At 39.0% G+C, this 12195-nt stretch overlaps 1 protein-coding gene across 7 annotated transcripts in view; it reads right to left on the bottom strand.

The window, feature by feature from the left end:
- MGAT5 (alpha-1,6-mannosylglycoprotein 6-beta-N-acetylglucosaminyltransferase) overlaps window positions 1–12195 on the bottom strand; it is a 111128-nt gene that overhangs the window by 16178 nt on the left and 82755 nt on the right. For all 7 annotated transcript variants that reach the window (XM_030952887.1, XM_030952886.1, XM_030952888.1 and 4 more), the window contains one exon: window positions 5207–5356. In XM_030952887.1, the coding sequence (XP_030808747.1) occupies window positions 5207–5356 (150 nt within the window). The remainder of the gene's footprint in view (window positions 1–5206; window positions 5357–12195) is intronic.

The raw sequence follows: 12195 nt of genomic DNA, 5'->3' as shown, positions 1-12195 counted from the left end.
AAACAATCTGTCAAGGTACTTCCTAAGAGTATGCAGCAAACACTGCAAGTCACTAACTGAAAAAGAAATGAAAAAAAAAAGGAAAAAGTAGACATAACAGTCAACCATTTTCAGGTACCAGTGAAGCAAACATCATCCTCAATACAGATGAGGCTGTGGGGAAAACAAAGCTCAGTCCCACAGAGTGAAGATTTAGACCAGGCTGTGTTTGCCCTAATTTGTGATGTACACTGCTGCCTCCAACACTGCAGTGCTGACTATGGCTCTCAGGATAATTTCTCATCAGATGCAGGTCTGGTAACCCAGCCCATCATGGGAGGGCACCTGCACCCTAGGGCTGAAGATCCATATTGCAAAACTCCAAATGTGACTGTGTTGGTAACACCACAGTGGGAACACCTGGCTAAAAAATATTAGTCCAGATCTCACTCTGTGAGCTGCAGCAGAACTGCTATGCAGAGAACTGCTTTATGCTTTACTGGTTGATTAGTGCTTGGAAAAAATTCATAATCTCTTTTTGAGCATTTTTCTCACCTTTCCAATGTTTCTGAAAGCAAAAGCCATTATTTTTCCTAGACAGCTCTAAGTGGGCACACGGCACAGCTGGCTGTGCACACTGACACCCCACAGAACGTGGTGATTGCCAGAAGGAAGCTGCACTGTAAAAGTCCATCTAAAAGAGAAAACTGCCAAGAAAAACAGAAATAGAATGATCATGGAAACAGCAGTGTGGGGTTGTTTTTTTTTTAAGCTGTTCCTTTTTAGCAAAGTCTGCTGCCCCAGTGTGTCTGTGCCTGTAGGTCTGCACAGAGCAGAGAAGGGGATTTGTGTCTACAACATCACTGGCTCAACCTGAGTAAAGTTGAAACCCTTAATAGTTTGGTTTTCATAACAAAGGCTCCTCAGGAACCTTCTCCACTTTTGTAATGAACTGAAGCTCTGGTTTGGAACGTCAGATTTTTGAGTTGGCCACCCAGCATCACACCAGCCAAACACCACTCTTCTTCCTGTAGTGAATAACAACTCTTATGAAAAGCAGTATGGCTTTTTTTTTTGTTTGTTTGGGTTTTTTGTTTGTTTTGTTGTTGTTTTTTGGGTTTTTTTTTTTAGTTTTTTTGGGGTTTTTTTGGTGGAGTTTACAGTAAGCAAACAATCTTCCTAAATTATAGCCAAAAGTATAAAGTAAGGAGTGAATGCTTTATTTCCCTGACTGTAATTATGACTAGCTGAACAGTTAAGAAAAAATTTCATATTCCAGAGAGCAAATGCTCTAGTTTCACGCAGAGGAGTGTTTACCTTCTCCTCTCCCTTTTCTAGCATTACTGCACTTTATTCAATTTATTCTGTCAGGTTGGTAGGTTTATCACCACTTTAATATGCCTCCTTATTCAACTTATATATTCTCTTCTAAACTCCAGAAAGAGAAGTATAGCAAAGGTTAACTACCTTGCTCTATTCTTCTCATCAATACAAAATACTTTCTGCAAAAGTCAATCCTTTTGTGATTCAAACAACTTGAGAATAGAATCACTAGGGAAATATCTTTTCAGCTGATTTCATGCGGTGTAAATATACACCCCTTCATAAAAGGCAATATGGAAACAAAGTTTGTTTGCCTGTGTCTGTGTAAGCAGGGTGTGCTCCTACTTTTATTAACCCCCATACAGAAATCGCAAAACCCACTTAGTAAAAGAATTTGAACTCTCTGAAAAATTCACAGTGACTTGAAGGAAAAAGTTGCATCTGAAACTTTCTCAAAAGGAGAAATACTTCTCAAGAATTCAACACTGGCTCCTCCAAGAGAGCCTGGTCCAACTCCTCCAGCTGCCCACTTGGCAGGGAGCCCTGGGAGTTGGCAGGAAGGCTGCCAGCTCGCCTACCCCATTCTCCTCCAACGTGATGAATGGCTTCACATCTCCTCATTAGGAACTGCAGACATGGCTCGTTTTTGTCATGCTCCACACAGCTGAAGCAGCCATGATGAATCTCAAACAGCCCCTCTTGCCTGCAGAGCTCCCTCCCTCTGAAATGTGCTGCTTTACAGCACACACAGAAGGAAATGGCAGCTGCACACTGCCCAGAATAACTGTGTCCTACCAGCTACTGCAGGGACCAAAGACATTTTGGGAATGCAAAGCTCTGATTAAGAATCACAGGACTGAGCCCTCACCTACTGGTACTTTGCTGTCTAAGGACAAAGTGAAGCAGTGCAGCATGAGCTGACACTTCTGACTAGGCTGAACCATGTGATTTGTTAAATTATTATGTAGCTCTCCCTTTCTGAAAGCCAGAACATTTGTCAGCTGACCTAACAAAAACCTGCTAACACAGTGCTGAAATCACAACCAATGACAGACAGTTCTTGGCCATGGTCTCAACAGGGTCTGAAGGTTTCTGGAAATTTAAGGACAAAGGTTGCTGTGTCTCCATGATGCTCCAGAGGAGTATTGCACCCAGCCCAGAGTTATGGCCCTGATGATTCACACACCTGCAGCACAGGCACAGTCTGGTGACAAAACCCCATAACTAAATTAATCAGGGGACTCTGGCCATGCTGCCTAGTGAATAAAGTGATTGTGATTAAAAAGTGTCCTTGAACTTCACCGCATGCATGTGCACACACACATGGGGCTCCTCCAGGCACAAAGCTCCTGTTCAAGTCACCTTGATTTTTTTGAGAAACCTGCACTTATTTTAGCAATTCAACCCATGATCCAGCTGATATAAACACAATTGACCCACATAGGCAGCAGATGGCCACTGGTGACAGGTGAGCAATGTTTTGTACTAAGCTGTGTTCAAGTATTGCCTCTTAAAGAGTATCAAAATCTGGAACTGTGAATACGCAGGCAGCAAGAAGACTTGGAGCAAGTGTGTCTGTTGATCAACACTGACAGGTAACCATATGCTGAGGCAGAACAGCCAGAGTACCTATGAGATTCAAAGCATCAGCCAGCAAAAAACCAAACCAAAACAAAAACCCGCCCACCCCAATGCCCCTCCAACTGAAATGTCCAAAAAATGAGATGGGAGATCTCAGTTTCCACTTTCAATCCCAGGATGCTGCTGTTTTACTTTTTCTGTTCAATTAGATACATTGAAACTGTATTAGACAGGAATAGTAAGCAAAATGCATGATGCAATAAGCCATATTTAATTTCATTTCGTTGCAAAATTAGAAATATGTTGCACTCTCATTTCCATGACAATACTTATGCATTAGGAGAAGCAGATGGACTATTAACAGCTTATCATCAGGGCAAAGTTTTGTTAGCCTGGCTGTATCCTAAATAAATAATTTCCTTAAAAGGAAAACAGCATTTGTCATTTGCAAACCTGCTAACAAAAGTTCAGAAAAGCCATATAAAAATAATGCTTGCAAATGTAATTTTTAAAACCCTGACTTCCTGATACAGGGTTCTGAAACATATCAATGATTTTCTCAGTGCCATCTACTAAGAAATGCAGCAAATTCTAAAAATGATTTTCCCCAATGCTATGAAGGAAAAAAACAACCATAACCAACGCACAACAACAGAATAAAAAACATTAAAATTGAAAATGCTCTAGGACTCTGACAACAGTACAGCACAGATCCATGCTTTTCACCAGATACTTTTGGTGAAAAAGAAGAAATTTACTATCTCAGGAGCACTTCATAATCCCAACACAGTCTCTTCTAGCTGAAGCTGCAATTACTGCTCAAAATGTGAGTGGAAGTAGTCTGCTCCCTCCTGTGTCACAAAATCCATACAACTAAACTGTGCAACACGTAGGTATCAACTTGAATTTGTCCTAAATTGAATGTGTCTTTACACTGCATCCTAGAGCACAGCAAATATAACCAATAACAACTTGATGAGACATTTAGTTAATACTGAAAAGCAAGCTTTTTAATGTGGTACATGCAAGATGGCTGATAAAAAATTAGAGAAAGGCTTAGTTAAATGTTACTATTAATATGAACTGGCACTTGTATAGGGACTTCAGTAATTCTACAGGAAGTCCATTTGCTTATTTTACTATTTCAGTGAATAGAACACGTTTTTTTAGGAGGTAGTCACTGTTCATGCCTGGGGGTTATTACAAGGTCAATATTCTTCCCACATTATGATTAACACAGGGATTTCATACTCCACACAGGCAAAAGCTGTGTAATCTCAGATTATCTATGACGAAAGCAAATGTTGACTTTTTAATATGCAACATTATGTGTATCTGCAGGCATCAAGCACATACACACAGTGGTTGCACTTAAAAACTCATAATTTACCAACAGCTGTCACACAGAGATGTCAAATTACCATCATTTTCCCAAGTACTTCAAAAAGGAGATCTCTGCAGTTGTGTGGGAAGCCTAAGAGGTGCTTGCTTTTTCCTTTTCTTTTTTTTTAAAGAGATTTTTCTGTGGAAGTGCACAGCAAGAAACTATCAACAGTGGTGCACTTCCACAGATTTTGCTAATTTTAAACACACAACCCCCTTCTTTCACCAACTTGAAGTTAAACATCCTATTTAAATGTAATTTACTGAAGTGTTTTAATGCTACAAAGTGCCACAAAGATTATAGGAAGGGCAGAGAATCCCGACAAAACCGTGGGGACAAAATTTATTTCCATGTATATCCCGTCCCTCATCTTGAGTTCCCTGGACTCTGGAGGCACAGGCAAAGCACATCACAAGAAGCCACGCTCCTGTGCTCCCTCTCTGTGCCCAGCTGAGGCAGAGCAAGGACAAGAATGGCAAATGAAGTGCTGCAGCTCTGCTTTTCTCCCTGGGAGAGCTGGGTCACTCTGGGTTAGAGTCACTGGGAGGGCACAGCAGGCTGTGCAGCTTTTGGGTGTTACCTAACCTTGACCTCAGGCATGTCAAACACAGCCCAGTCTCAGCTGATAATCTCCTGGAGCTGAATATCACATTCAAGAAAATGAAACATGCATTTATCCCTGTTTCTCAAGCTGGTTGTTAAATGGGACAGTAGGTTGTCATCCCAATTTTCTAATATGAGCTGTCAATCCACCAAACAGAGACATGATGAAAAATGTATTCTTGGCACACAGAACACAACTTAAGCTCCTTTACACATGATAATTTTTTTCCAGTGCTTTTAAATTAGGAGCTTATTCATAGGAGGTGAAATGCATGCACTTCAGACACCCTCTACTTGGAGATATTTTTTGCCACCACTCCTGCTTGACAAACTTACTTTGGTTTCCCTCAGCAGAAACTGCAAATCCCGCCCGCTGAGTATTCCATGGTTCTTTACATAGCCAGGAATGTACATGGTGCTTGTCCCATGAACAGTTCCATGGACCTCCATATAGGTGTGGATGACATCCAGATAAGCCTTCTTATCCTGTAATGGCAAGGAAAAAATATTTTCAGTTGTTATGAATTTGAAGTGGCAATATTTAATCAGAGCTGGTTTTTTATCTCCTGAACCACAAAAGCCAAAGCCAGGGAAAGAAGTTCACTCATTCCTATTTGATTTCTGTAATGTTTGATCTTTCCTTACATTATTAGTTTGGTTTTCTACTAAACTGGAAGAAAACTGCAGCTTTTTCACTCACAGTCGAGGTATAAAGAAATTAAAACCAGAGCCCTCTTAATTTCTAATTGGACAAAAACCAGGATGCCATCACACAGCTGTAATCTCAGTATGCTGAAAAAATACTTGGCCTAAAAATAGTAAAAACCCATTTTGAAATATCAAATTTTCACTGTTTTGGTCAAAGATGCAAAATAATTATCTTTGTGAAGAAAAGGGTGAATGTCACCTCAGTAAGATGCAGTCTTGCCAACTGAATAACTGAACACACCCCTTTATCTAAATAGCCAGTGTCTGAGTTCCATGGGAGACCTACAAATGTTCTGCCTACCTGAAGCTTTAAAGGCATTTTGGAAAAGGCCCAGAGAAGAGCAATGGCTTTAATGTTGCATTTAAAATAAATTAAGAAAAAATAGTACACCATCCTAGTTTGCACACAAGACAAGAATTACTTTAATTTTCAATGCCATATGTTTTTTTTAAGTTTTAAAGACTACTGGCATGCCAAGGCAATTAGCAGAAAACTGTATTTACATGCAGTCTGCAACACAGATCAGAAGACTTTCCCTCAATATTTGCACATAGTCTTAGTAATAGCTCTAAAATCAGGCAACAAGTTGCTCTACTTCTTGGCAGCAAGCGAGTTTTTACCAATTCTACTTTCACTCACTATTTTTGTCATGTAAATTCTGTGCATGGTTCCTGCACAGCCCTTTGTGAAAGCTGGCCAACCTTTTTACTGAAGTTCATTCAAAGGACAAGTAGATTGGTGAAAGTCCTGTCTTTTCCAACCCTGGAGGAGCAGGTGTCACACCCAGGTGGATGAGTGCTATTTCTTCCAGCTTCCTTGCTGAATTCATTGCTGCAGAGTGTGTTTGATGTGTGTAACAATTGTTTCTGCTTTCACCCTGCTTGTGCTGGGCAGGATGGGCTGAGCCACCCCTGAATGTCCCTTTGGCAGCTCTGCCAAGGCTGCACCAGCCAGACACTGTCCTGGCTAAGTGTTACATAAACCAGCCAACAGATAAAGACAAAGATGCTTTCTTCTTCAATGTGGCTGCTCTTGTTATTAATTAACACAAATTATTCAAAAAAACTAAAAGCTTGCTCTATTTTTTGCTTCAAATTTGAATTACTCTGTAAGAGATATTCCTGACATAATTGCTAAAATACCATAATTAGAAACTGTGAGAAACTCATACACTTTGTCAAGAGAAAATCCATTTAGAACTTTTTCTTTGGAAATGAACATGACAAATATAAAAGGAGTGGCCTGGTCTTGTTTCCAGAGGACACCTTAATCCTGCCTGCCTGGCTTTTAATGCTTCCAGATCTTTGGAGTGTTCAGGGTTCTGAATGGAAAAGAAGGCAAGGAGGAAGCAGCAGGTGCTACTGACATGATCCACCTGTAGCAACACCACCAAGGCACTTGCCTCAGATTTTACTGGCTCATGACACAAACCCTGGTGACACAAATGCACTCTAACTCAAAAAAAACCCAAACTGAGCAAAAAGCAGCTAGAAAGAACAAAACCCAGATTACCTAAAATTGCACTTTTTTCCAAGATTGCAATGACAATTTTACAAACCTTTTACAGAATACTTAGTTATTGTAAAATGACATTAACCATGCACAGCCTTAATGGGAATAGTACTTAGGCATAGTACTGACTTCTTTCCCAATTCAGAGTCTAAAACCACAAATGAAACATTTATTATCCAAATAAATGGATAATTTATCCAACCAAAATCTCACACTTTTATTTCCTTACTTTGAGTCAAAACCAACTGCTTTCAGAATCATCTACAAAGTACCATAAAAGTTCTATTAGCACCTTATACTTTACCTAAAGCTGACTAACATTTGTCTCCTTTTGCAATTAAGTAATCCTGAATTTCCACATTCCTTGCAGCCAAGTGTTATTTTGGATCATAAAAGTATATATTCTAGAAAGCCACCTCAGAAAAATGATCAGGACACATAATCAAATGCTAGGCATTAAAAAGAGTGAATTAGAAAATGACAGAGTGAAAAAATGGCATTTAGAAACAGAAAGGCTACATGTAAATAAAGAAAGAAATGTGACTGAAAACAAAATACTAACATTCCTTCAACTATTTATCTGCTTCCTGAGTTGCTCACTTGGGAGCAGATAGAGTTTTTCTTTTATCTGAAACCACTTGAACTTTGCTTTCTCCACAATGCATTCAAAGAGACAAGACCATGAGCTGCTGGGACTAATGCCAACCTGACACTGTCTGCAGTTTGTGTCAGCCTGCACTGTTCACCCTGCTGTCCACACTGCAAACCCAGACTCAGAGGATGGAAGATAACCACATTTTAAAAAAGGCAAATAATTTCTCCTCAGAATCAAAATGGAAATGTTAACAGTGAGTAACAGCTACAATAACCTTTTCTGAAACAATTTTTCAGCAGCTAAAATAAACATGCCATTCAGAAAAGTACTTTTTGTTGATCACTGACTGCAGAACTGCTATTACTGTTCATCAATCATTTCCACCTACTTTTAAAAGCATCATGATAAGTCCTTTCTCATCAAAGAAATCAAGTGACAACTGTTTGAGAAGTCTTTCCCCAGGACAACGTTGACAAGAAGACACAGCATGAAGAGGTAAAATTTTAAGTTTGGTGGGTGAATAATTTAAATATAAAAGCTATAAAAATATGTGGTGGAAACACAGTTCATCAAGAACTAAACTCTGCTTTTAGTTTTCTCAGTGTGGTACCTGGTGGTAATTAACAACTCTGCTTCACCAACAGTTTGCCAGTCCAAGGTAATGACAGCATTTTGCAATTTTTGACCATTTGGGTGCCCTCACAGAACACTAAAAATTCAGCACTGAATGAAATTAAGCATCACTAGAGGCCAACTGCATTACAGAAGAGCTTGATTCAGAGTCCTGAACTGCTTTATGGCTTGAAAGTTCGGACTGCAAAACATATGTAAAACAGCCCATGTATCCAGCCTCACTTCCTTGCATTGAAAAATTCAGAAGGCAATGGTTTTATGAAGCTTGACAAATGTAATTCAGAAAAGCAAGTACTGGGATACATCTTTGTGTATATCCTAAATGCATACTGTAGAGAAGTCCTATCATCTGAGTGCTTATCTGTAGAAGTGTCAAGTCAAAAGTAAGCCAAAATGCAGTGTACATGCAATGTATGACAATCAAGATTGTGACACAAACATAATCTCTGCTCGAGAACTGTCACCCTCTCAAAGACTTCTCAAGACATGCCTGAATAATGAAAATCCTGTCTACCAGGGAGCTAGGAGAGTGCACAAAGGCTGGGGAATATTAAGAGATTCAAATGCACACAGTGTTTTACAGAGGTAAATCACAAAGAGTAGATTAAGTCTCCTCAAAGTCAAAGATGAAACTTTCAAATTTATAAATATCAATTTGGCCCAAATTCATAAATGGATGTGGAGAAGATTCAGTGATTCATGACTAGTAAATATGAATTCTACACTGACCAAATAATCTGAAATTTAAATAAAGAGTTAACTATGTAACCACATAAACCCCTCAAAATTATAATTACAATTCTTCCTGTCCAAGGAAATCCTCTCTCACCAAACTGGTAGCATTTTCTAAAGAAGCCAATCAGCTTGAAGGAATTCTTTGAAGTTCTTAAAGGAATTAAAGCTCTTGGGGAGAGACTGGGAATCACTCTTATGAATGAGCAGTCATCATGTGAAAGAGAACAGAGAAGTGACAAAAGCATGCTGTCATTATTGACAGTAACAAAATTCAAACTAACTTCAAAATGTTGGATAAAAACATCAATTTTGCACACCTGGGGTTTTAAAACTTTTGAAAAAGCCCCTTCAGTAATCTAAGGGACAGAGAGACTAGAAAAGAGACCATCTGATAAATTCAGCTGTCTCCAAAACCCAGGAAATAAACTCTCCAACCAATTAGTCAGGTTAGAAAGCTGACATTACTTTATTAGCAGCACTGGATGCATGGGGAATTCTCCCAAAGCATGCATGCTCAATAGCTTGAGAGACCAGATTATATTCCTGAAATTAATGCATATTCATCCCATTTTCTGAATACATGCACATGTGCTAATTATTGCCATGGACTTGTCTGGGTATGGTTCTGCTCTTTTGATGAAAATTTTCTCCTTGAGAGTATCTCAAATATGTCATCAAGTCATAATGTACTTCTCTTATCCTTCTTTTCTCAAACACACAATCCTTGTTCTCAAAACTAAGATATCAGCCAGTACATATTAATCACTAATACAAGTAAACAAGGAGGCATTAGCTGGCACAAGACTTATTAATCTCAGACACAGGGAGTTAACACAAGGCCACATTAATCTCTGGCATTTGTATTAAGCACTGTATGGTACAAAACTAAGCATTAACCATGAATATGGGGATCATAGATTATGTGCTGAAGTTGAAAGTATTTTCCAACATCTTCCTCTACTGCTTCATAGACTTCTCACAGAAATAAAACCTGTTTGGTAATTTAACCAAAGTGACAGATATGTTGAAAACCATTCCTCACTTCAAGTGTGGCAGGAAACCCCTGAGGTAACAATGAAGACTTTGCATTATACTAACCCATGATTATGGCCCATGAAAAAATTAGTCCATTGTTCAGTAGTAATCAGTCCACTCACTAACCAAGTAAATGATAGGAATTTTTTGGAAAGAAATTAAGAAATAAAGAGAATATTATTGAACCATTCTCTCTCTCTCCTCACACACCACTGCAGTTCTGGTCCATTTTCTCAAACAGAAGCTGAAACCATTGGACAGTGCTCTGAGAGGGGTAAGAAGGATCCAAGACACAGGACAGTTTCCACTGCTACACACAGAAATCTACAAGAAATTCTTTAACAATTCTTCAGTTTGAAAAAGACAACTTGTCAGAATATGAGAGAGGTTTACAAACCCATAGTTGGCATAAAGAACGTGGATAGTGACTGACTATTCAAAATGTCCTATACAAAGAAATCCAAACAAAGCTCATAGGGGACAGGTTTAGAAAAATGCCCGAGTCAACAATTTCTCCTGCAACAAGTCAGAGATTTGAGGGACTCCATGACAGAGAAAGCTGCAGAGGCAAAACAAAGTTTGCTAGGTTCCTGGTCAAACAAACACTTTGAAATCACCTCTTACTGAGATCTCAACAATGTGTGAACAGACAGTTTATCAACAGAGAAACAGATTCAGGAAATACACTGAATTAGCAGAGCTGGAAAGAGAGAGAATTTGCAAGGGAAGTATTATATAACTCTGCCATGCTCTTGCTCTTCCTGAATGTCCATTTACAGTTTCTTTTTTCGGCACCATATATCTCTGAATAAAACACACATTAGCACATATATAAATTCTGCACAAAGAATGAATAAAACATCTCAGTGAAGGTTTAGGATTTCTGCCAGAGCTTGAAGAACCTTATCCACTTCTCTATCCTCATCTTTTTCATCCATGAAGCTTTGGGGATTTTTAAACACCGAGGTTTTCCCAAGATTTGACAATTTCATTGTCATGCAATGCACGCCAACACCTAAGCAGTAATTTCCTGTCCTTGGAATGGAAATTTCCAGAAGCAACCAGACATCCTTGTTCACTGTAAGTGCTGAAGAAGAAAAGTGAAGGGGCACAGATGAAAATAGGAAGTGGGACCAGAGGAAGAAAAGGTTGTGTTGGTTTTGTCCTAACCAAATAACAGTAGGTGATTGTGTTAATCAGTACTGCAAGACCTCAGTAATTCATTTTGCAGCTGAAGAGCTCTGCTAAGCGAGAAGCTGATCACTAGCAGGTAAATATCCATAAAAAAAAGGTTTTTTTCTTCATTCATAATAAATTAAACTCTAATTTGCATAATAAATGTTAAAGAGTAAGCCTTTAAAGGTGTATGCTTATTTACTGCACTCATCTGTTTTGACTGACTCATTTCTGAGCCATGTTGCCTTCAGAAAGCAATGGTGAATTTCAGAAATGCTGCTGAGCTAAAGTGTCTGGGTCATTCCAATTAGTTAGATTTGTGGCACAAGGCAGGACAGTGCTCCTGGTGCCAGGCTCTGGGGTGACTTTTGATCAACTGATAAGCCCCCAGTGCTGCTGCACATTTGGAGGAACACAAAATAGAAGGACCACAAGAAAGTCTGTGAGTGCACTGACCACGTGGGAGAAAAGGTGAGAAGGAACTTCTGTCCCTTTACTTATTTTTCTTTCAGTTTAAAAGTTGAAATAAAATATTTCTTCAACGTACAATGCTAAATATGAGGTACAAAAGCCAACCAGAAGGAAGGGACTTTCCTCCTGCTTCGTGCAAGAGGGCATATGATGGGGAAATGACATTTAATCACGTGTTCCCTGGAGCTACAAAGGGAACATTAGTGTGAACAGCCTCAGTGATGTGCTTTCCCATGGAGAACAGGCTAAAGGTAGCCATTTCCAATGCAGCTCTTCTAAAGTTGCTATGCAGGCAGTATATATTTAAGGAGAATGCTTTTCAAGTAGCATTTAGTAAAAAGCTCCCACATTATTTTGCCTCTAAATATACAAATATTTTCAATATTTGTTCCAACAGACAAAATACTAAAGCAGTCATCATATACTTATGTTATGCATTGATGCCTATTTTCTGGTAAA

Source organism: Camarhynchus parvulus, chromosome 7 (genome assembly GCF_901933205.1).
Source record: "Camarhynchus parvulus chromosome 7, STF_HiC, whole genome shotgun sequence".
Taxonomy (NCBI): domain Eukaryota; kingdom Metazoa; phylum Chordata; class Aves; order Passeriformes; family Thraupidae; genus Camarhynchus; species Camarhynchus parvulus.
This window is presented reverse-complemented; position numbering and strand designations above follow the sequence as displayed.